The following is a 26,190-nucleotide window of genomic DNA, read 5'->3' as shown; positions in this document are numbered from 1 at the left end:
CATTTTATTGTCAATAGCATAAATGAAATTCAATATTGAACCGTCAGAGCAAGGAGAAAGGTGAACCTATTTCCAATGAATGACAGAGAAGAGATGAGGCAAGGAATGTCACGAAATCTTCAGTAAATGTGCTCTTTTGGTAGCGAATTAATACACTAACTTGTGACGTAGATAACTTATCAGACCAACTTTAAGAATTACTATTAATGTAAGTTACCCATAGACTGAAAAAATACATGTCAAGGTAGCGTGAGCACTTCAATAGCTTTAGTGCTATTTTCTAAAGGATTACGTTCATTTTCCTCTCCCATTATTACATTAGACAGAGAGACAAGTTCCTTTAACACTCATCAAATTCCTTTATTAGCTACTGTGACAGTCCCTGTGCATTTTAAATTCCTGCTTGTCAGACATCCAAAACCTTGTGGAGTCAGTGAGAATCCCCTGCCTGTCATCTATTGCCAACCAAAGGACCAGGCGGGCCTTCTCTCAAAAATGCAAGTGAATGTTTAATAAGATAATAAGACCCGAACTTCCCCTTGAGGTGCTGCACTTCAGCTGTTATAGGTCTGCAACTCCTTATTCAATATTGCAAACTTGCAAAAAGTTCTGAAAACAAAGTTTTTTCATAAGCTGGTGGCACACTCATTTGGCAGCAAAACCTGACTCTTATGGGCTACGTAGAGTCTTTATTTATCCATTTTGTGTCAATATTCTACATTTCGTGGCAGAAATATTAAGGTGTTGATTTATAGGGTACTGTTCCCAGACTCCATCAATGGAGATCCATGACATACAGTATATGCAACATATTATCTTTCTAAAATCCAAGAAATCAGTTTGAAGAAAACATTTGTCCCCAGGGTTTAGCACGAGGTGCTGTGGACCTACAGTAGCCTGAACATGTGCCCAAGTCTCACTTGAGCCAGGACAGTTTTGCGGATCCCACACACCACAGTTTCTGTAGTCTTTCAGGGAAGTGAGAATGTCTGGAGCATTCTGTATCCCAGTGAAGGAAGGCAAAGCTCTGAGAACAAAATCCTCCAGACCTTCCTTATAGGAATTTTCTTTGTGAAAGATTGTATTCCTGCCAATAACCTTAGACAGTTTGACAAATAATGAATATGTATTTTTCCTCTAAGGTGATTCCTCTTCCTTAAAAGCATTGTCTTTTATGGGGGGTGGGGGGGGGGAACAAAAGAAAGGACTGGAAAAGAAGGGCCTATTAGTGTGAGGGCTACATATGACAAGTACCAGCTGATTTCTGATCCAGCAATATTAACAATTTATTATATTTAGAAAGTGATTCTCTAGATGCAGAGTTTACGGAAAAGTTAGATGGGACTTATCCTGGGCTCTGCCACTTAAGGAGAACAGAACTTGCCAAAGAAAATGATGTTTCGAGTTTTGTTGTGCCTGATGATGTAAATAAATGGGTGGTCGGCATTGAATTCATCCTTGTGTTGTAGGATTCGTGATCCTGGCACCTCTATAGAATCCCCACCATCCTCAGTTATTTCTAAGCACACTCTGTGAATAACATTTGAGAGGGCCACTCCCTTGGTCTCCGACATTCCAGAGAAATCAGATGTATTCTCATTAAAGATATTTTTCAGCCCTAGGTTTTCCAGACCAGGCTTGGGGTCAATAATCTTTTCCACTTTAAATTTTGGAATGGAGAGTTTCACTTTGGCGTTGGCCATGATGCTGGGATTGGTCCATTGCAAAAGCGCCTCTGAGTTGAGTTGTTTTTCAATCTGAAGGATAAAAAGGAGAAGAAATTATGTTTTTATTCCAATTGTAAAAGATCCTGCTTGATTAAAAACATAAAGTGTCACTGTGAGCTCAGTTTCAAAACAGCACAGATGGACCATCAAAGATGGAATCAGCCCTGTGGTTTTGGTATGTGACTAATTTCTCTTATAAAAAACTCACCTAACCACCTAACATTGTTTTCCTCCACCCCACCCTACAAGAATTGTCACTTTGCACTGAAATTTATGAGGGCATTTCTTTTTTATAGAGTAGCTCTATGGAAATGAATGCATGGATTATGATGTTGCATAAATAATAGTGAAATAAATATAAAATTAGAAGAGTTTTTATACATTTCTTGAATGCTTATTTTAATTTCTCTGCTAGGAAATCCAGAATATCCATGTACTAGGCATGGCATCAAATTTGATAACTCAAATTAAAACTGAAGTTTCTCTTTAAAATGAGAATTTAAACTGTCTATGATCATTCTTTAAGATCATAGGTGATGAATGCATCCATTTCAGTTGGCTATTTTTAAAATGAGAGATATGCAATGAAGCATAAAATAGTTTAGTCATAAAATTCTTCATCGATAAATCTTAAATTGCTCCTTGCCCTTCCAATATCCCCACTGGCTTGAGGAGAAACGTGTACAGCAGAGAATCATAATACCTTGACTGTTACTATCAAGGGTCAGTCCTGCACTGAAGTTTCTCATGTGAAACCTATGGAAATCAGGGAGATGGCAAGTCACAGGCTGGTCACAAGTTTGTTTGTTTGTTTTTTAATGGAGGTGGGAACTATTGGATTCTCTTGCTAATGTATGATAATTATCTTTTCAATGGATACTTTCATTTAGGACAAATTATTAGAACCAAAAGATGGTCATAAGGAACAAGAATTTTTGAACCAAGAGGTATATCCTCTTGCCTATTTAGTACCTGGGAGTGAGAAGAAAGGAGAAAATACATCCATAATTCAAAAAGATCATTTAGAAGGAAAAAAGCTTTTTTCTCCATAGTGTGTATTATGGGTCAAATTCCGTCCCCCCAAAATTCATATGTTGAAGTCCTAACCTGCAGTGCTTAGAATGTGACCTTACTAGGAAATAGGGTCCTTCCAGGCATAGTTACAGCCACACATGGCTTAACTACGAGGATGCTGTCTGAGAAAGCGGTCGTTCAGGAATTTCGTGGTTGTGCAAACACCACAGAGTGTACTTACACAAACCTAGATGGTATAGCCTACTACACACCTAGGCTATATCGTATTCATCCTTTGGGACCACTGTCCTATATGTGGTCCAGTGTTGACTGAGACATCAGTATGCAGTGCACAACTGTAGTTAAGATGAGGTCATTAGGGTGGGCCCTAATTCAATATGGCTGGTGTCCTTATGAAAAGGGAAAATTTGGACACAGACACAGACACACATACACAGGGAGAAGGCCATGTGAAGATGAAGACAGAGACTGAAGTGATGTGTCTACAAGCCCAGGAATGCCAAAGGTTGCCAGCAAAGCACCAAAAGCTAGGAGAGAGGCATGGAACAGTTCTCCCTCATAGCCTTCTGAAGGAGCCAACTTGCCATCGGCTTGATCTCAGGCTTCCCAGCCTCCAGAAATGCGAGAGAATACATTTCTGCTGTTTAACCCACGTAGTCTGTGGTACTTTATTATGGCAACCCCAGAAACCAATACAATATGTATTCTTGAATATCCCTTTCTGAGACTCCAAAGATCATTTTCTTTCACTCTGTACTTTAATAAGAAAAAACTTGGTATGAGAGTATTTTAAGTAAGATAAAGCTGCAAGAGAAAATGAGACCAAGGCATAAAGTGGAGTATAAAAGAGAGAGAACAGTTAATAAAAGAAGAATAAAGATAAGAATTATAATTAAGTCAATCAAGTGATGGATAAAACATAATGACAACTAAAGCAGCAGGTAGGATGGGGATGAAGGTAGACCATCACCTGGAAAGCCAGGGGGTAGCTGAGGTGGGATTGGAAATAAAGCAGGTGAGCCCTGGGTTCCTGAAGTAGCCCTCCTTCTCCTGCCAAGGGTTGAGGGCCAGGTGGAGGGGAGTTAGGAAGATGGAGGGGAGGGCTGAGGGGCAACAGGCGAGCCGTGGGTGGCTGGACAGGGCTGACAGAGCCAAGGGGAAGCTAAAATGTCACTCACAAGTGGATAAAACCTCTACTGGTATTCAACATTGTGGCTCTAATAACCTGTGTAAAAGATGAAGCATAATAAAATCTCATGTGTGTGTTTACATAAAACAACTTTTCAAAACCCATAGAATGTACGAGACAGAGTGAACCCTAATATCAACTGTGGACTTTAGTGACTCATGCATCAATACTGGCTCATCGATTGTAACACATGTACCACACTAATGCAAGATGCTCATACCAGGTACCCGAGACTAGAGTTAAGAACACAGATTCCAACTTTCTGGGCTCAAATCCCGATTCTACATACCATTGACTAGTTATATGACCATGGGCCAGTTACCTGCCCTTCTGTGCCTCAGTTCCCTTATTGGTAAACAAGAGTATGGTAACAGTTGCTAACTCATAGGACTGTTGTGAGAATTAAGTGAGATGGTACACCTAGGGAACTTATAGTTCCTGGCACATTGTAAGTGCCAAACAAATGTTGACCATTTTAATATTATGGAGGAAGGCCCAGAAAGGACCATGAAACGCTTGGAGACGACGAAGCAAGTGAAGTGTAAGGCAGAACTGCTCCGGCCTCCTTTGCACAGCCCCACACAGCACCGTCCACACATCTCCTTGCCACGCAGGCAGCACCTTCATGCTGAACACCCGCCTCCCTCCTCACCTTCTCCAGGCCCGTGGACTCATCCTCCACATCCTTGGGTAGCAGGATGAGCATGCTGAGGTGCTTGTTTTGAAAAGGAAGCTCGATGATCTTACAATTAATACTGTCAATGTTGCCCATACAGAACGTGGCCTCCATACTCATCATTTGTACTGGTTTGGTGTCCGTCTGTAAAAAGAGAAGAAATATGGCCTGCATGCTTTTCAATTTACACATATACATACACACACACATATACATATACACACACACATACATATACACATATATACACTCGTACACACATATATACATATACACACACATATACACACATATACACACGTATATATACACACACATATATACTACAAACACATATATATTCATACACATCTATGTACACACACACACATATATACATAAATGTGCTTTTGTTATAGTTTCAGATCATTATGGCTTAATGATCCATCACTGGGATCCAAACTGTACTGTACCCAAACCATCAGAGACTGTCCTGTGAAGAGCTTATGACTTCCTTTGAAAAGTTATTCACATACTTTATAATTCCACATTTTATATATTACAGGAACTATACCTAATATAATACTTAATATATAAGCAAATATATATTTGCTTATATAAAACATTAAAAATAAGACAGTATGACTGAACATATAAGCAAATTTTAACTTAGTCTTTGTAGATGCCCATAATGACAAGGTCTTTAAACCGTTCCTGGCGGAGCTGACTTGAAAGTAAATTCTAGTACAAACCTTCATGTCATTTATACAGCTTTTCCTAATAAAACACCTGATAAAGAAAACTTAGCATCTAGCAGGACAAAATCACGCCGATTTTGTCCTCTGTCACCTTTGGTTTTGGTCACCTCTCCCTCAGTCCCCTCCTCTCTGCACTGCCACCTACTGCAATCTGAGCAGATGAGGAGTCTGGATTCGAGATAAGAACCTTGGGTTTTAGTCTCAAATGTGACATAAACAGATGTTGTGACCTTGAGCAAGTCACTCAACCTCTCTGGGCCTCAGTCTCCTTGTCAGTGGAATGAGGGAATCGGAAATTTCAGAATGACCGTTACCTCTGGAGAGGAAAGGAGGAGAGGGAGATGGGGGGAGGGGGCTATACGGGGAATGCAACTGTTGCTATATTTTTTCTTTAAAATATCTGAAATAAATAAGGCAAAATATAAAGATTTTACAAAGGTGGTTGTGGGATACATTGGTGTTTGTTTTATTATTCTCCATAATTTTCTGTATACTTGAAATATTTTATGATTTTTAAAAAATGAGAACATTAAGGGGCTGGCCCGGTGGCGTAGTGGTTAAGTTCACGCGCTCCGCTTCGGCGGCCCGGGGTTGACAGGTTCGGATCCCAGGCACGGACCTATGCACCTCTTATCAAGCCATGCTGTGGCAGGTGTCCCACATAAAATGGAGGAAGATGGGCACAAATGTTAGCTCAGTGCCAATTCTCCTCAGCAAAGAGAGGAGGATTGGCAACAGATGTTGGCTCAAGGCTAATCTTCCTCACCAAAAAAAAAAAAATGAGAACATTAAAAAAAATCATTTCCAAGTCCCTCCAGCTCCAACACACCCCACACCCCTCAGGCAGGGAGCCCATGAAAGAGTCTTGTCCTCAGGCCTTTCTCTCTGGGCAGCACTCCAGGCCTTTTCTCCTCTCTGTCCCCATTAATAACTGACCTTGTATATCTGATACAGAGGTGATTGATTTTCTGAAGGAAAATTAATTCATACTAAGGAGTAAAAGACTGATAGTAATTTAGTGTAACTTATTATCTTGACCTATACCCCCCCATGGGATATTTGCCTGTTAACTGAATCTCTTTTAGGGGAGATTTCAAACTTCGTCTCAGGCCTGCAGGGATAATATTGCAGTAAAACTTTTATCTGGGATCTTCAAACAGTAAACTGAATCTTACCCAACAACACTCTCAGAGTTAGACCTTACTTATTTTATTTTTTGTACGTACCTCTATTTTAACACTTGTCACATTGTTAGAAATATCTATTTGTGTGACTGTCTTTCCACCCCCACCCAACCACACTATAGTCAAAGCAGAAACCATGTCTCATTATTTGGTTTATCCCAGCACAGAGTAGTTGCTCACTAAAGATTTGGTTGATAAATAATTGAAGACTTCGACTTGACACATAACCAGAAACAGAATTATGATGGAAAAACATACTACTTTTGAAATTAATTGGGTAATTTTTCCATTGATTTCTCTTAAAGAAGATATTGATTTGTCTAAAAATCCCCATCAAGTTAGACTGCTAATACTTTCTGAATTTGCATACAGTTGTGACCTCCAAAAACTGTCATCTATTTCATTTATCAGCACTGAAAATGGATACAATAATCCCATTTTCTGAACCATAAATCGAGACGTATATTCTGAAAACAGGATTAAATAAAGACTATCTCAGAAAATACAAGATTTATATACCTAAATGTGGGTGTGTGGGTGTGTGTGTGTGTGTGTGTGTGTGTGTGTGTGTGTCCACCTTTCTTGGAATAGGCACCATGCTAAACTGTTAATGATATAACTTCATCAGTTTAGTCTAGCCCTTAAAGGGGACACCACAGGGCAGGAGAAAGGTTTAGTAACATCACTGAAAAAAGTCAGGGGCTGACAGAAGCCATTCAATCAAACAGAGGACAAGTAATGGCCTCTGCTTTCAAAAGGAGGGCGTCTCCCCACGCAGCCTTGAGCAGAGTTTTATTGGTTTGTTAGATGAAACACTGAGAGATCAATGACATTTCAAACCCTAATTAATTCTCTTCCTAGAGTCTGAGTTTCCAGGATCTGATGTGACCTACTTTTATGACTTATAACAAGAATAAAGGAAGAGCACACATTCTTCCTCCCCTCTCAAAAGACACCCATTAACACTTTCTTAAATGTAAAAACAACAGGGGCCAGCCCAGTGGCATAGCAGTTAAGTTCGCACGTTCAGCTTCAGTGGCCCGGGGTTCACAAGTTCAGATCCTGGGTGCCGACCTACTCACCGCTCATCAAGCCATGCTGAGGCGGCGTCCCATATAGAAGAACCAGAAGGACCTACAACTAGGATATACAACTATGTACTGGGGCTTTGGGGAGAAAAAAAGAAAAAGAGGAATGGATGTTAGCTCAGGGCCAACCAACCTCAAAAAAAAAAAAAAATGCAAAAACTATAAATCTGAGGGTGGTGAGCACAAAAGTCCTTGCTGTACTCCCCGGCCATGACAAGGTTTTGATGATGTTCTGGGCTGGCCCTGTAGCCCTTAGGAAAGGTACCATCATCAACATGTTTCAAGTTTCATTTAAACATACTTAGGGCCCCTCTTGTCAGCCCTTCCCAGGAAGGAGAACCACCAGCGACCAGCCAAACACTCGGGGAGGGACACTCTGTGTCAGGGTCACTGGAGCCAACACTCCTCCCTCACTCGTAGCAGAGGCCATGTACAGTCATGGTCCACTTCAGCTCCAAATAAAACTCAACACTAAGAAAGTCACAAAGCCGTGTTTGAAACCCAAGCACCCGTATGTGAAAAATCAGAGTCTAAAAAGTCTAATGTTGGGCCGGCCCGTGGCTTAGCGGTTGAGTGCGCGCGCTCCGCTACTGGTGGCCCAGGTTCGGATCCTGGGCGCGCACAGATGCACCATTTCTCCGGCCATGCTGAGGCCACGTCCCATATACAGCAACTGCAAGGATGTGCAACTATGACATACAACTATCTACTGGGGCTTTGGGGAGAAAAAAAAGGAGGAGGATTGGCAATAGATGTTAGCTCAGAACCAGGCTTCCTCAGCAAAAAGAGGAGGATTAGCATGGATGTTAGCTCAGGGCTGATCTTCCTCACACAAAAAAAAATTAAATTAAATTAAAAAATAATAAAAATGAAAAATAAAAAGTCTAATGTTTTGTGCCTGGTATCTGAGACACACCCCTGTGTGCAGACATGCCCCTGGAAGGCAGCTTTGAGAAGACCACTGTAATCCAGGAGGCTAAACTGAGGAAAAGGAAGTGGAAGGAGGACCTGGCTCCCTCCTGAGGACCCACAGGTATTTTGAGTAGGTAAAGAGCACTCTCAATGGTTGCTGTCCTCTCCCAGTGTAAATGCCCAAGGATCTTGTGTAGGGACCCAGGCTGGTCCCAGGTTTTGTCTGCTATTGACTGTTTATTCAAACCGACCCTTAGAGATTGGTCATTCATTCAACAAATATTTGCTGAGCACCTACTAATGTGTCAGGGACTGGGCCAGGAATTATAGAAACTATAATTATAGAAATCAATAAGGCATTATCCCTGCCCTTAAAAAGCCCACGTAGTAGTGAGGGATCTAGATTAACAAATAATTCGATTTCACTGTGGAAAGCACACTTGGGGCGTGGGGTAGGGGAAGTAAAAATAAAAACTCTATGAGTACAAAGGAAAAGTAATGGAAGCCAGCCCAGCTAACTCAGGTACAGAGCATCTTGAAGGTCTTTTCCTCTTGAGTTCTAGCATTAAGAAGGTGCTATTATAATATTTAGCAAAAACAAAAGTGATTAATGCTAGGTACTCTAGGTGCTGGGAGAAACTTGAAAACTAGAATTGACACGTAGGAGCTCCAAGGTAAATAAGCTACCTTCAGGTATTGTGCTAAACGAAGAATTGGTTGGAGTCTGTGTTCTTAACACAAGTCAGGTCTCATCAAAGGAGAGCAAATCACATCATCGTATAGATTCCTGGGATTTCCTAGGTCCTCTAATGAAAGGAGTCACTTTTCTAGTCTCAGTTCTTTGGTTTTATTTATAGAAGAGGTACTTTACCTACTTATATGAATTATTTTTGACATGGGATATGGCTTTGTTATTCACCTCAATAGTATTAATGAGACTTCCCTGCAAAACAGGCTTCTACTTCTTCCCCGTAATGACTCCCAGTGCGGCAGATGAGGAAGCTATACTTTTCCTTCACGGCCAATAAGTACTTCAAAGCATCTTATAAATTATAGTATCAGAACTATTTACTTCACTATTAACAGGTGAGAAATGAGATTACAGAGGAGCTAATTAATCTGGAACAAAATTCTCAAATGGTCAACTTTTCATGATGATCCAAAGGCCTCTGATGTTGGGGTTTGGTTTCTTTCTTTTCTTGTCCCTTCTTGCTATGATCCCAAATATTTGTAGCTATTCTCCAGTTGATGATTTCGCTCTACCCACTGGGTTACAAGTTCTATAAGATCTCACTCAGCTCAGACCCTGAGGACTTTCTGGAAGAGTGAGAGTCTCTGGATTATGGTTCTTTTTCTCCCACTTACCTCCTGGCTGTTCATCTCAAGAAAGATATGCTACCTCCCGTGCCTTCATTTTCCTCATTGGAGTGAATTCCTACAGTCCCTTCTATTGCTATAATTTTTCAGATCTTAGTTGAGATCCTTTGACACAAGGCCCCACATACCTTGTTGACTCTGAAAAGGCATTCTTTGGTTTCTAATTCAGGAAATTTCTTCATCCACTTTCCAACAAAGTAGGCGGCATTAACCACAAGGATTTTGGTCTGGTCATTTACACTGCTGTCAGTTAAAATGTTCTCGAAGCGGCCTGCAAACGATTTTAGGAAACCACAAATTGCACAGGGTTATGCTTCCAAACCACATCTGATGCTCACACGCATGTCCACTCACTGACTATTTACACTTGCTAGAGCCACCGCGCCCCCACACACTGCGCTGTGGCAGGCAGCCTGTTTGCATCAAGGTCAGCTGTAATCCCCACCATGGACTCACTCACAACTGTAATCACTACAGAGCTCAGAGCCCCGACAGCCGAAACAGTGCAATGGCGATAATCCCTTAATAAAACAAAGTCCTCACAGTTGAATAGCACTGACATTTTTTGCAAAGAATTTTTCATTTCGTAATCTCTCAGATCTTCACGCCACTGCTCAGGGCCCACTTCACGGGCCTGTGACCTGTGTGTGAAGGAGGGGCCCTGCACTGGTTGAATGCTCTGCTGTCACCACCCTAACATTCTTAATACTTTTTTTAATAAAGGTCCTGCATTTTCATTTTGCTCTGGGACCTACAAATGATGTAACCGGTCCCGACGATGCTATATGATGTGTTATATACATAATAATGTTACTGAAGAAACTTGAAGACCCGAGAAGTAAGGGAGCTACAGAGTGGCAGAGCTTCGACTTAAATCTCAAGCTTCTGATTCCACGTTCAGAGGTGTTTTCACTAAACTACCTTCTCCAGTAAAAACCTTAAATTTATGAAGATTTTAAAACAAAGCCCCTTGGAGAAAAAATACAATAATTTAGCAATTCTAAACACATAACTCTTTACACAGCAATTTAAACAGGACCTGCTTTTTACTTAGAAATATTAAAATTCTGCTTAACCTGGTGTTACTTATAGCAGTTTTTACTTTACATATGAAGCCAAAGAAACTTCATTTCAAGAATAAATATATATGTATTTATACATTTGTGTGTGTGCACACGTATCTATGGCTATCATATATCATCTTGGCTATCATATATTATTTGTTAGCGTGTAATATCTAATTTGATCCTCATGACAACCATGGAAAAATTAAATTAGATACCATATGCACCATTTTACAGTTCAGTAAACTGAGGCTCCGTGCCCAAATACCTCAGTTAATAAGTGTCAGTGTCTGGATTTGAATCTAGGTCTTGACTGACTCCAAGACCATGTTCTTCCCATGTGCTCACTCTGCAATTATAGCGTGGACTCTATCATTCCTGAGTCAGGGCAGCGAGAGGGCCGCTCTGGCCCTTCTCATGGGATGTGTCTCTTGCCCCAGAAGTGTGTCCCTCCCTAGACTATGGTGACTGCAGTGGCGCCTGAAAGATCCATCTGTACAGTTCACTCTTTCACGGTTAGGTGCTGTGTCCCAACAGGTCCCTCCCTATACACATACAAATATGTCCCCTGGGAAGGAGGACATGGTCACTTATTTGCACTCAATCACATCTCAGCTCCAATTCCTTTCTAGCAAGGAGGACAACTCACAGAGAATTTTAATGGAGGGAGAAGTCAGGGGAGGGAGAGGCCTGAGGGAAGCACCTAGCAAAGGGCAGGACCAGGTGGATGCTCCAGAAGAGATCTGGGGCTCTCAGAGGCTGACTGGGACGGGAGTCGTGGGACTGAGGACAAGTCTCCACTGAGGTTTGTCTTGTTTTGTGTTTTCTATATGTGTATTTGATTGCCTAAGACCTTTGGTCTTTTTTTCCTTCATAAATTTGTATAATTTTTTAGCTGAAAGTGGCCTCAAGGATCATCAAGTTATAGCCCAAGCCCTTCATTTCCAGACTGAAAAACTGGCTGGTGACTTTCCCAAACCAAGTATGGTGGCTGAAGCTCCAGGAGGGCGTGTGGCAGCTCGCTAGAGAGCACGCAAGGAAACTAAAATCCAAGCACCAGGAATTTCTGCCAAGTGATGAGATGACGCAGGAAATGCCCAGAAATCCAAGTGGCTGAAATGGCAAATAGCTTCTGTACTAAAACATCCAAGGAATCCTCCAGCTGTTCAATTTCATGCTTAGCAGAAAGACTCATGTGAAGGCAGGATCTGTTTTCATAGCAATTTATAGCAGAATCAGTAAAGGATACTTGCCATCTGAGAGATCCTTAATTGAGTTGTTGATCTGAACTTTTGTTTCTTCTAATTTATCTTTGAAGTCAACAGTTTCCATTTCCTGTGCGTAGGGTCTCTTTGTAGAGCTGATGAACTCCTGAAAAACATCCAGTCCACAAAATCAGAGTCCTCAAAGTCTGTAGTCAAACCATCGCATTGTTACATGGTTCTAACAAAAGGATTTTTCAATATCTATTGCTGTAAATATACTTTTGAACTCTGTAACACTATATAAACTGAAACCTCATGTAGAAATCAATGAATTTTCTTTGTACGAAGTGTTTCATTTCTTCAATTCTAAGATAATATCAATTAGTAAATGCCTCCATCAATTTAGTATCAGCTTTGGGGAAAACAGAAACACGACGAACGGTCGGCTGGCCCCGGCATTGTGGTTAAGTTCGGCACATTCTGCTTTGGCGGACTGGGTTCACAGGTTTGGATCCCGGGCACAGACCCACACCACTCATCAGCCATGCTGTGGCAGCAACGCACATATAAAGTAGAGGAAGATTGGCAGAGGTGTTAGCTCAGGGCTAATCTTCCTCAGCAAAAAAAAAAAGAAAGAAAGAAACACGGTGCTAAACGTATACAACAATTAATTATAATATGGATTCCAATTTCAGGAACACTAACATGTAACTATATGTGTATATATCTTAAAACAGAAGAAATGTACAGAAAACTTTATGAGCAGAAAGCTCTTATCCTCACTGAAATAAAGATTCTATAGACTCTTGCTACTCAGAGTGTGGTCCAAGGACTAAGAACTGCAGCATCACCTGGGATCTTGTTAGAAATGCAGAATCTCAGGCCCCATCCCAGATCTACTGAATCAGAATGTGCATTTTAACAAGATTCCTGGATGCTTCAAATGCACAGTAAAGTTTGAAATACAGTGCTATGTAGAACATAGCAGCAATTCTAATTCTAGTGCTTGTTAAAAATGCAAAATCTGCGCCAGCCCTGATGGCCTAGTGCTTAAAGTTCTGCACACTCTTCTTCCGTGGCCCAGGTTCTATTCCTGGACGCGGAACCACACCACTCGTCCGTCACTCGCCATGCTGTGGCAGCAGCTCACATAGAAAAACTAGAAGGACTTACAACTAGAATATACAAGTATGTACTGGGGTTTGGGGGAGGGAAAAAAAAAACAGAGGAAGATTGGCAACAGCGGTTAGCTCAGGGCAAATCTTTCTCAGCAAAAAAATAATAATAAAATGCAAAACCCTAAATCCCGTCCCTATTGATCTTGATTCAAGTGATCTGAGGCCAGGAATTTGCACTTTTAACAAACACCCAGGTAGCTCTGATGCAGGGGTCCCTCCTCGGACCACACTTGTTTGCGCTATTACCAGCAAGTTTGCAGATAATACACAATCAACATGAGCAATGCAACTTCCGGTTTGGTTGAAATAGTTCAAAATATTGAGTGGAAGTTCAACCAAACTAAACATAGCTGATTAAATGTCCTAAGCACAGGGCTCCTTGAATTTCTTTAGAGCAGCTACAGCCTTAGCCAACTTGATTCCGTTCATTGTAACCCAACCTTGGGACTGGGTGTTGCCATTTACTGAGAGAGCTAGGGCCCCCTATGAACATCAGAGAACCTCGGCAGGATGCAGGACCTCCACTGTCCTCACTGCCAGCAACAAAATGTATTAAGCATCTCTTTAAGGACTGCCTAGGAAGCTTTTAAAATTTTCCCATGCCCAGGCCTCAACACACATCTCAATATTTTTTTCTTAATTCACCGAGTGATTGTTGAAGAAAAATGGCTTTGTATATGTGTCTTTAAACAATAAGAGTAAACTCACAACAATATCTGGTGATCCATGTCCTCAAAAGTTCTCAACCAGAAAAACAAAGAGCTACTGCTGAGAATGGTAAAACTATGGAAAACTATTTAACTGGTAGTCTACCTTTTAGATTTGCAGAGCTTGAAATTTTGACCCTCCGAACACAACTGAATCGACTCTATATGACTAAACTAGAGAATGAACCTCTATGTAGTCTGGGACGTTGGCTATGCGTTTCAAATATAGATTTTTTAAATATTATGTACTCTGGGGCCAAATTTAAGGACACCACATTGTTCTTTACATGATTCTTTCAAGAAATGACTGAATTACCAAAGCTACGTTATAGAGACACCCACATGACCAGCCTAGTAAAACAAACAAAACCGCTTTGTGACTGATGAAAACTGTTAATTCATACCATTATTATTTTTCTTATTGATTTGAGAAACATCAGGAGAACACTGTGTGCATAAACAAGTGAGGTGGAGAACTTAAAATGTTGTCCCAGGCCATATGCCCTCCTGTTTAAGGAGAAAGAGATTTAAATCATGAGCTGACTTGCACCTATGGAGATACATTTATTAGACAGGCAATAACTCCATTCTCTATTTCTCTCAGTGAGGAAGCTAAGAGGAAAGGTGGGATCTATGAGTGTTTGAGAGGGAAAAGGGAAGTTTACAAGCTTCTGTATATTTTGAACTTGAAGGTGTGACTGCAACTGATTCCCCTACATTCAATCTCTCCACTAGGACTGTTTTATTTTAATAAGCCTCAAATTGTAACTGAGCATCCTAGAAGTGAATTTCACTGGAAAAAAAAAAAAAAAAACATGTGAAAATGCCACTCCTGGGAAAAAGTAAAATCTTGCTAATTGCTTTAAACCACTTACTGTAGAAGGATTCAGAGATTTGTCCACATAGAGCCGTTTGATTAGTTTCAGTGAGTAAAAGGAACTAAGTTTGTTTACATCTGATGTTACTGTTTGAAATCCAAAGGGCACATCTTTGACATTCTCAAAATGAAGGACCTGTGACGAGAAAAAATCCATTAGCCAGGAAGCATCGTCTCTTCCCACTGCGGTGGATACATGAAAGTGGTCCACCTCCTTGGGGATACAGCATCACCCTGCTCAATTGTTCCCATAAAGCAAAGCTTCTCAACCTTAGCGCTATCGACATAATTCTTTGTTGCAGGCAGGAGGTTGGCTGTCTTGAGTACTGCAGGATGCTTAGCAGCACCCCTGACCTACTGGCTACCAGTAGCACTCCTTCCTCCATTTGTGACAACCAAAAACGTCTCCAGACATTGCCAATGTCCCTGAGGGAAGAGTGGGGGCAAAATTGTCTCCAGTTGAGAAACACTGCCATAAAGATACTCTTCTCTTGACTTAACTATAGGGAAAATTTTCCCTTTCTTCAAAATGATGCCTCTAATGCTCATACAGAGGCTTTCCAAACTTGGAAAAGAGTGAAGCTGGGTTATAATTTCCATCCAATTTAGAGACAAGAAGAGAGAGACTAATACCAGGGGAGACAATCATTAGGCAGGTATCAGATTCCAGGACAGATGTATCTCTAGCCAGGCTCTATTGAGTCCCTTCAGTTGCTCTAACAAGTGCCAAATGGGCTGATGCATGATTTATGGTCAGCAGATACCATCAATGGTGGGCTGCCCTGGGTGGGCTACAGCCAGACAGCCCTGCCTTTGAATCCCAGCCTGTACCCACCAGAAAAGTACCTGTACCTACCTACCTTGCCCAACTCTTCAGAGCTTCACTTTCCCATCTGTATAATGAACTGAGAATACCTACTTTTCTGAGTTGCTATGAGGATTATGGATATTATATATAAAGCACTTAATATTACATGGATGGGCCGGCCCTGTGGCACAAGCGGTTAAGTGCACACACTCTGCTGTGGTGGCCCAGGGTTTGCCAGTTCGGATCCCAGGCGTGCACCAACGCACTGCTTGTCAAGCCATGCTGTGGCGGCATCCCATATAAGGTGGAGGAAGATGGGCATGGATGTTAGCCCAGGGCCAGTCTTCCTCAGCAAAAAGAGGAGGATTGGCAGATGTTAGCTCAGGGCCGATCCTCCTCATAAAAAAAAAATATATATTATATGGATTCAAAATATTAATAATTATTCTTATAGTAATATTCTAAGCCACTTAAAACTAGGATGCTATCTCTGGAGGACTTAAATCCTTTTATTTTGTTCCTAACCTTTCTTTTGTTCCAACCAATTGCCCAGCATCCCCTCTGCTGCACGGTGCCACAAAACATGATGTCAGTATAAGGTGATTCTCTCCTCACTCCTAATTCCTAATAACCATGCCCTGATGCCACACCTCAGGTAATGTCACTACATGGGCACATTGCGCCAATGAGTCACACAGCCTCAGCACTGCAGGGTCGAATTGGCTGGTCCGAGGCAGTGCATAACTCTCATGCCTAATGACAGGTAAAAAGACCAGAAAATTAAAGAACCTGGGGGAACAATTGCATGTACTGAAAAGACCTTTATTATTATTCTTGAGGAACAGATTCATTACCAGGAAGTTCTCTTTTCTGTCCCTTCTCTAACGGGAGATGAGAAATGAGGAATGGGAGATGGGGGAGTTGAGAGAGGAGGACAGATGAGAAGATACAGCTCCTCTTCCCACAACTGGAGTCTCCTTTTCAATTCCCATTCAATTTCAAGTACAAATTCTTCATCCTGACCCAAACAACATTTTGTGGGTCATACTTTCCAGGGATTCATGGATATAAGAAGATGTTCCATTTTTAAATGCTAATGAGCTCAAGGAAAGAAAGATCCTGTTGAACCTAGAATGATCAACAGAAGAATAATAATGGAATGGAATTGGAAGAGCCTTCACCTACTGTCTAAAAACAAATGAGGGGGTGGGAGAAATGGGTGAAGGGGTCAAAAGGTAAAAACTTCCAGTTATAAAATAAATAAGTCCTGGGAATGTAACATACAGCATGGCGACTATAGTTAATAATATTGTATTGCATATTTGAAAGTTGCTAAGAAAGTAGATCTTACAAGTTCTCATTACAAGAAAAAAAAATTTTCTAACTATGTATGGTGACGGATGTTAACTAAACTTCTTGTGGTGATTATTTCACGGCATATAGAAGTATTGATTCATTATATTGTACACCTGAAACTAATATAATGTTATGTCAATTATACCTCAATTAAAAAAATAATTTAAAGGGGCCGGCCCTGTGGCATAGTGGTTGGGTTTGGCGTGCTCCGCTTTGGTGGTCCAGGTTTGAAGGTTCAGATCCTGGGTGTGGACGTACACCACTTAGCTGTGCTGTGGTGGTGACCCACATATAAAATAGAGGAAGACTGGCACAGATGTTAGCTGAGGGCGAATCTTCCTCAAGCGAAAAAAGAGGAGGGTTGGCAACAGATGTTAGCTCAGGGCGAATCTTCCTCAACAAAAAAGAAAAAATAACAATAATAATTTAAAAGAAAGAAAATGGGAATCATCTCATTTGAAGGTCTAAGAATTTTACGAGGGGCTGGCCCCGTGGCTTAGTGGTTAAGTGCACGCACTCCACTACTGGCGGCCCGGGTTCGGATCCTGGGCGCACACCGACGCACCGCTTCTCCGGCCATGCTGAGGTGGCGTCCCACATACAGCAACTAGAAGGATGTGCAACTATGACATACAACTATCTACTGGGGCTTTGGGGAAAAAAAAAGGAGGAGGATTGGCAATAGATGTTAGCTCAGAGCCAGTCTTCCTCAGCAAAAAGAGGAGGATTGGCATGGATGTTAGCTCAGGGCTGATCTTCCTCACAAAAAGTAATAATAATAATAATTTAGGAAGCTAGATAGTCAACCATAGCCAAAAAGAAACTCTAAAAAAATTTTTATATATGTACATACATATACATTCATATACCTATATACATATATGTGTGTGTGTGTAACATAATCTTAGTTTACTCTTCTCAAATGGGATACTCAAGCCCCAGGGAGTATTCTAAAACATAAGTAAGCACAATACATCTTCTTATTTATCCCTGCCACTTGAAGGTAGATAATTTAAAATGTTATTTCTATATTGAAACAAGCATGAATATATTATAGGGTAGAATATATTATAGAGGAGAATGCAGTTGAAACTGCATCCTAAAATAAAGCCTGATGCTGTAAGTTTTGTGCATAAGACAGAGGGTGTGGATTTACACTCTTTCTGATCAGGGTATTTGCAGTGGAACAGTTAATAAATGCCATCTTGATTGATCCTCACAACATAGCAGATAGAAAGATGTCAGGTGACTTGCTAAAGGCCACTCATTAGTGGAAAACTTGTGATTACCTAGAAGATCCCCAGGTTCTCCACCATGACATGGTGCTTGTTCTAAATGTGGGTTGCATGACAGATAAATGTGCTTCCACATATAAAAATAAATCAAGAGAGTACTAGAAATGGCACAACTCTCCATCCTGAGCAATTGTGACCACAGAGCCCCCATTCGTTTTTCCCAGGCACAGCCTATGTGTTCTAACAACTTTGTTCCCACTCAAAGCAGACACACGGTGTGGGGTTTACCTGTCCAATTTCATTTGCTGTTTCACCTTTGGCGCCCACTTGAGCAAGTGACAGAGAGGTGGAGAGACAGATGGGAGAGAAGAGGACGTTGCCTGCTGGCTCTTTCTCGCATAGTTGTTTGAACAGGTCAACTGCAAAAGCCGAATTTGCCAGTCGCAGGGCATCCATTGTGGGCCTGGAACAAAGGACAAGGGTGAGGCTATTTCTAACACGTCTTTCAGGTGTTCTCAACTGCATTCTGCCAACATAATCAGGATTTTATTCAAACAAAGTAATGGTCTTGGATAGAAGAGAGGAAGGAACTTTTAGTAAATGCAATTTAAAAGCCAGTGGTGAAGAAACCTCTGGGCAAGTGTTCTAAGGCCTGACCAGTCCAGCATGTGAGGTCCTGTTTGTGTACAGCTCTGCCCAGAATCTCCAAATCCAGGCCTACTTGGCCACAATGGCCGTTGTCAGGAGCCCAGTGGTCATGCCTCTTCCTCAGCAAGTGATCAGAACAGTTGACATCACTGATCAAAATCAGTTGGTTTTATTTATCCATATTGTTTAAATCAGGATTTAGGTTAAACCATACAAAATTTAAAATTTTGCAGACCAAAACCTGTCATATCACAGTTTTGTGTGGTTCAATTTAATATTTAATAAGTGTTACTGGTTGAATTGTGTCCCCTAAAAAGATATGTTGAAGTCCCATCCTGGGTACCTGTGAATGTAACCTTATTTGGAAATAAGGTCTTTGGGTCCTTGCGGATTTAATCAAGTTGAGGTCATTAGGGTGGCCCTAATCCAATATGATTGGTGTCCTTATAAGAACAGGAGGAAGGACACAGAGACAGACATGCCCAGAGGAAAGATGATGTGAAGACACACAGGGAGAAGGCCATGTGACAACAGAGGCAGATAATGGAGTGATGCTTCTACAAGCCAAGAAACACCAAGGATCGCTGGCAACACCAGAAGCTACGAGAAAGGCATGGAACGGATTCTCCCCTAGAGTTTGCAGAGAGAGCATGGCCCCACTGACACCTGGATTTCAGACTTCCGGCCTCCAGAACTGTGGGAGAATAAATTTCTATTGTTTTAAGCCATCTAATTTGTGGTAGCCCTAGGAGACTAATACAGTCAGTAATGCCTTCGTAGGGCACCCAACATACAGCAATATTTAATAAACAGCAGCTGTTACTGTTTTTGCATTAGTACATACCTACTATGTGGAAGACACTACACAAAGTGTTAGAAGGATCAACTGAGCCCCTCCTACTCTGAGTTTGCAATCTCTTCTGGCAGATATATAGACAAACAAGCAGAATGCAGGGCAGTCCCTGCCACGTGAGGGATGTAACAAGTAACATGGGAATTCAAGAAAAGAGAGGGCGGCTTCAGCTAAAATCGTGGAGCCTGGTAAAGTGGAGACAGCAGCGAGTGGGTGTCTGTTTTGTCTGAGAACTCTCTTATTTTGACTCGGAGGTTCTCTCAGTGCTGTCCTAGACCCCTGGCAGTCCCTAAGACCCTTTCAGTGGGTCCATGAGGTCAAAACCATTTTCATAATACTTAGACTTTACTTGCCTTTTCACTCTCAATCTCTCCCACATGTACAGTGGAGTTTTCCGGAGGCTGTTACATTATGGTTATATCATTGTTATTTTTAACAAATTAGTAAATAAATATTGCAAAATTTTTCCAGTTTTAATTTCTAATTTGGTGAATACCAATAGATATAATCGACAGTTAAAAAGAAATAGCTCTTTGGGATCCTCAGTAATTTTTAAGAGTGTAAAGGGGTCTTAAGATTAAAAAGTTTGAGAGCTGCTGTTCTAATGAAAGATCTACCTATATATCTAGTCCAGTAGTTACTGATCAGATCTGAAGGTACCTGGGTAAAGGGAGCAGTTAGGGCATAACCCTTTCTAGAAGCCAAACTGAGCTCCATGGACTCTCAGGGCTCCGCCTATTCCCAGGATAGAGTGTTTCTAAGGGACATGGATTCATATTACTATCCCTGGATGACTAGTGCATAGATCAAGGCTTGAAGCATTCCCCCAAACAGTCAGGCACTGTGCCATCATGCACACAGATGTGAAGAACAAACATGACATTGAATGTCATCAGGTAGGACATAATCCCTAGCGTCAAAGCATCACCACTCAAGACAGAGGGCTTCCTTCAACCAGGACCCAAGGATGTGGCAGAGTCAAATGCATGAATAAGATCTCAATTCTGCAACCTACAGCTGAACAGAAATTCAAAATGTGAAGATGTGAGAATAAGATCAGGAAGAGGCCCCTGGTCTTCAAATATTTCTTCAGAATTCTCCCTTTTATGGGAAATGTAGCCTGTGTGTAAGATGGACTCGAAAAGATTATAATGTATCTCCAAATCTGTAAAAGCAAATTCATCAGCAAAAAAATGTTTTTTTGACCCGTTCATGCTCTCTGGTCATCTCCAGTGTCTTCCTCCTCCTTCACGTTATGTCCCTGATAAGCATAGCTAAGTGTACTCAGGTCATCTTCTCATTACAAACTTATTACAAGGTAACCTGCAGTCAGGTGGGCATCTCACATTTCTTTAAGGTCCATTACCTTGTCCTCTCTCCTCTGGGGCAAGGCCAGGACATGGGACGACATCACACCCCAGTTGAAGCAGACAAGCATGGGTATGCAGAGGGCAATGAGACAGAAATGGAATCGTGTGGAGTGTTTCAACCAGCATGTCCACCACAGGGAAATTAAAAGAAACTTCACAAAAGGTTTGGGGAATCTGTGTTGCAGACTTTTAGGACTAGAAGTCAGGCTTTCTCCAGCAGCAAATTTAACATTGATAATGCTAGGTTCGTCTACAACTAAAATCCAACATGAGCTATTTCTCCACCAAATAGAGAAGCCCGAATGAGCTGTTTCTTCACCAAATAAAGAAGCCTAAACCTGGATCCCTGTGAACCTATCAAAGCTTCAACAACTTGAGACCTAATCACATTAATAATAATATGAAAACACACAAACTGTGCTTTAACAAACACAAGTAGTTCTTCCCAGCATGTATTTCCTACCCTCCAAAAAGAGAAATTAAAATAATTTTGCACAGTGAACAACAAACTTACTTTTAAAATTTGATTTCTTTTGTGTAGAAAAACTGTGTGTAAGAACTTGGAGTAACCTGCTGAGGGAGTTTGACTGTAAACACCTAGAAATGGACCCTAGAAGTGGATCAGAGGAGAAGGAAATGTTCGTGTTACCATTTTGTTCCACTGAAGTATTATTCATCCATTCATTATAACATTTTGAGATACATTTAGTCTAAATTACTCTGTGTGAGTACCAGATCATAGAGGCTTTTACTACAGTTAATTACACAACGTAATTAACACTGTGTTGCAATTCAAGCCTTAGATTCAGGTCCCTGTAGGAGAATGCAAATCATCACACACGTGACAGCTGGGGCTTCACCATTGGTGGTGGACCCTCTCTTTCAGCGAGTCCCTTCTTTTTCATGAGTCCTCAGTGCACGAGTCCAAACAGGTCTGCCTTCCTGTTCACGTGCTGACTAGCTCCTTTCTCAGAAAATTCTCCTTCAGGTTGGGGAAGGTCAAGCAGCCCTTAATACCTGAGGTCTTGGTGACAACAATGTTTGGTACAAAGATATCAGCAAAGGGCTGTACATGGAAATTGTTGTAGGGGCAAACAATCACCAATTAGGTAATCAATCAGATATTGCAGGGTAAATCTGATCAGTTGCTCAGTGATTAGTCCCAAGTGACCTAAAAACACTGTTCTGAGGTAGTTCAAAGGATGACTGGCCACAGCCTATTGCCACCTCACTGTGGCTACAAGACAATCAAAGCATTTAAACAAATCTCAGCAACATTAGCAATACACGCCCAGGAAAATGCATCAGGTTCCTATATGGGCCATTTTGCATGAGCAAATGCTACAAAAATTATGGGTACAAGAGTAGAGATTAGCAATTCCTATATAGTAAATCTACACGTCTAATGACTTGTGTTCAGAGTGCTAATTTCACTGCAGATCTTTTTCATTTTATTATCACTTTGTTACAGAGATAACTTCTTTGGTTTTTATGAAAACCTAACAATTATAACAAATCAAGAGAATTTTGATTACAGTTCCAATGTAGAAAACACTACATCTTTTAGTCACTTAAAAGTTTAAAGGGCACTTTTATTTTAGCCAGGGAAAAGTGAAATGGAAATTTAAGTAGTAATACAGATGCAACAAACAACAAAAAGTTGTAAGGATTTATTGCAAAACTGCCTGTTTTTTGCAATATGTCCGAAAATCATAAACTTTTAAGGTGGGACAGTATCTTGGAATGGATCTAGTCTGGCCCCACCTTTTCGTTTTACAGATGAGGAAAGTGAGGCAGACAAAGATGAAGTGATTCTCCCAGGCCACCCACGCAGGGAGAGAGAGTGGTAAAACCAGACCCGGCGTTCACTTCTAGCTCCCAGCCTGCTCCTTCCCGACCACACCTTACCACCTTCCTGCACGGTAATTGTGTCTTTGCTGGCATCCGTTCTCTCAGAAGTCTTTAGAGTTCCCCAAAGTCCACCTGTCCCGAATTACCCCTTTAGAGATACCAAGATACCTTGTGTGTTTTTTTAATCAACACAATACTATTTTTTCTGATTTTCCCACTTAAAGAATCTCCTCCTTTCTTTCTACCATTTATGTTGCAAACTCTTAATCTTATATTGCTACTACTTAGTGAGTATTAACTTAGTACCTAATGCATGTCAAGCACTGAGCTAGACATTAAGAAATCAAAGGTGAACACAACATAGGGGGCTGTCAGCCTAGTGTCATGGTATACGTGACAGATGTGATGAGTGCTTTGAGGGAGGGCACAAGTGTCCATGGGAGCACTTAGGGGAGACAGCTCACTCGGAGTAGAAATCTCGGTGAGGTCTCCCCAGAGACAGTGACATCTAAGTCAGTCACACTAAAGGTGAGTCCTAAAGGACAAGTAGGAGTCAGCCATGCAAATGTGTGCCAGAGGGAACTGACACAACTCAGAGACTGCAGGTAGTCCCAAGTGAATGGAGACGCATGCACGAGGATGGGAGGAGGCCAGAAGGGCTCACTTCTCTAGACTTGCAGCTTCTCACTGGCCCTGCATAAAGATTTCTAAAGTTTTTAACACATCTAAGACAATGGTCCTCAAACTTTTCATCTGTAGACCATTTGGGTGAGATAAAGCCCCTATGGATAAGTTGACTGCATGTCTCCCTTTGCCTGGGACAGTCCTAGTTTATGCCTGTCATCCTGGCATTAGCAGCAGTACCCCTTTCACCCTCAAATATGCTGTGTTTTGAACAAGGTATGTTCACCCTACCTATAGATCACCCCTATCAAGTCTTCTATGTACATGTGCTCATGCACACACATACACAAACAGCTATGTGCATAGTTTTTTCTTTCCTTAAAAACTAATTTTTCACTGTGTCAGATTATTTTGGATATTATTTAGTCTAGCCTGCCTCATTTTACAGATTAAGAGAAATGTGGTTAAGGGGCCGGCCCCATGGCTTAGCGGTTAAGTGCGCGCGCTCCGCTACTGGCGGCCGGGGTTCGGATCCCGGGCGCGCACCAACGCACCACTTCTCAAGCCCTGCTGAGGCCGCATCCCGCATACAGCAACAAAAAGGATGTGCAACTATGACATACAACTGTCTACTGGGGCTTTGGGGGAATAAAAGGAGGAGAATTGGCAATAGATGTTAGCTCAGAGCCTGTCTTCCTCAGCAAAAAGAGGAGGATTAGAATGGATGTTAGCTCAGGGCTGATCGTCCTCACAAAAAAAATTTTTTTTAAATGAGAAATGTGGTTCAAAAAGTATTTAGTGTAGAGGGTCCTTAGGCAAGGCCTTGAGGAACCTTGCCTACTATAATAGCTATAATGAAATGCCTAAAAACCCAGCCTCTACTGTCCACATTCTAACCTCATATGGAGAAAAGTCAGAGGTAGATTAAGAAAATAGGAGATCTTGCAGCTTCTGCAGTGTGAAAAAATACCATGAGGATTATGAAGTGATGAAATGAGTAAATGTATATGAAAAGTGCTTTGTTAGCAGGAAAGAACAACGTAACTATTAGCAATAAGGTCAATTGCTTAATTTCCAATGGCAGGGGATCCTCTGCCTTGCTCATATATTCTGGGGTCATATCTGCTCCCATTTGTTTAGAAGCCTGATCTTGACCACTGAGCCATCCCACTGCTGCCTAACAGTAAACTAGAACCAGACTGGCCACCCCAGAATGACCAAAATTGCTGAGACTGCATACCTTCAAAGTCAACCCACAGCCCAAAGGGACTGAAGTGGCAGAATTCAGGGCGTTAGGAAGCAAAGATATAAACCTGCTGATTCACATGGAGAAGCTTTTCTTCAGACAGGCTTCCATCTCTCCAATCACCAACGAACCCATCAAACACTTGCCGGTACTGGTGGGGACTGAGGTTTGGGATTCAGCTGATTCTATCCCAAACCTCTTGAGGGATGTACTGGGTGAAAAAGCTGTTAAGAGTCCCCATGGTCTCATGGAAAAGTCCATGAGCTGTGAGTTCGAAGGCTTGGATTCTACTTCATCTTGCCATGTAATTGTAAGCTGTATGACCTTTGCCTCTGTGAACCCCCACTCCTCATCTGCAAAATGAGGGACTGAGCCGCAATATGTCTAAGGCCCCTCAGCTCTTCGAATCTGAGCCTAACCTGATTACAGGTCTATGGAACAGCCTGGCATGTTAAGTTGATCTCTAGTATGACACGCTTAAATAAAGCCATAAAAAGAGTAGCGTCTATGAGGAAGAAAACTATGAGCCAACTGATTTGAAAGGTTGCCCAAGAATACGCATTTGAAATCTGTAACTTGTTTCAAGTATCCTGAAACCCAGAAATAGGGAGGGAGAATACTTTCTGCCTCGAAGAATGTGGTTGCAAATAAGTGAACACTGACTGGATGGTTAAAAATGCCAAAAAAGAAGAACAGTTCCGAAGTCTGGATCTCAACCCCACACTGCCAAGCAGAAGGTGAGCCAGACGCTCAAAGACTTTTCCACTTTCTCCAGGTTTGAGTACCACACCCTTCCTGAAACTAACACTGCAAATTCACTCTGAAATCCAAGGGCTGGCCAAAAGTGTCCCCAGAAATACTTTCTCCTCCACGAATCACTGTTGTGCCCCCACCCCACCAACAACAACAACACCTCCTAGCCACGTTATTTCTTCATATTCTTACCTCGTATGGTTAAGTGATTTCACTCCCTACATGGCATTCCCGGTTCCCAAAGGGCTGAGAGCTGGAGATGCTGCCCACGTGGGGGGTGATGGGTGACAGTCCAGAAACCGACAGCCTATCCTTGAAAACGACTCATCATGTCGACTTTGTTCACCATCTCCAATCAGCTCAAACAACTACTTTGTTTTAAGACTTGCCAAAAAGAGGGAAACCACCAGCCCTGCCACCCCCACTTTGCTTACCTGGAGTTACGGTTCTCCTGGAAAACGCACAGCAAGGGAAAAGGAAAACGAGGCAC

At 41.6% G+C, this 26,190-nt stretch overlaps 1 protein-coding gene across 1 annotated transcript; it reads right to left on the bottom strand.

Moving 5' to 3' along the window:
• SERPINB5 (serpin family B member 5) lies at positions 1 to 26,190 on the bottom strand. The gene is made up of 7 exons (XM_004422606.3): positions 26,135 to 26,190; positions 18,644 to 18,818; positions 14,955 to 15,092; positions 12,243 to 12,360; positions 10,054 to 10,196; positions 4,604 to 4,771; positions 1 to 1,757 (listed from the first exon to the last, which is right to left on the bottom strand). Exons 2-7 carry the CDS (start codon positions 18,809 to 18,811, stop codon positions 1,365 to 1,367), a joined length of 1,128 nt encoding a protein of 375 aa, XP_004422663.1. The 5' UTR covers positions 18,812 to 18,818; positions 26,135 to 26,190; the 3' UTR covers positions 1 to 1,364.

The sequence above is a fragment of the Ceratotherium simum genome, chromosome 14 (assembly GCF_057802395.1).
Source record: "Ceratotherium simum simum isolate JZ-2026a chromosome 14, ASM5780239v1, whole genome shotgun sequence".
NCBI classification, from domain to species: Eukaryota; Metazoa; Chordata; class Mammalia; order Perissodactyla; family Rhinocerotidae; genus Ceratotherium; species Ceratotherium simum.
Note: the sequence above shows the minus strand (reverse complement) of the source record. Positions and strands in the feature narration are given on the sequence as shown.

What these genes read in the sequence shown, in the direction of transcription:
- SERPINB5 (XM_004422606.3), bottom strand. Translation starts at nt 18,811, where the DNA reads ATGGATGCCCTGCGACTGGCAAATTCGGCTTTTGCAGTTGACCTGTTC. An exon ending in AATCTCTGAATCCTTCTACA is followed by an intron (nt 12,361 to 14,954) that starts GTAAGTGGTTTA and finishes GATGTTTTTCAG; the next exon opens with GAGTTCATCAGCTCTACAAA. An exon ending in GCCTTTTCAGAGTCAACAAG is followed by an intron (nt 4,772 to 10,053) that starts GTATGTGGGGCC and finishes CTCTTTTTACAG; the next exon opens with ACGGACACCAAACCAGTACA.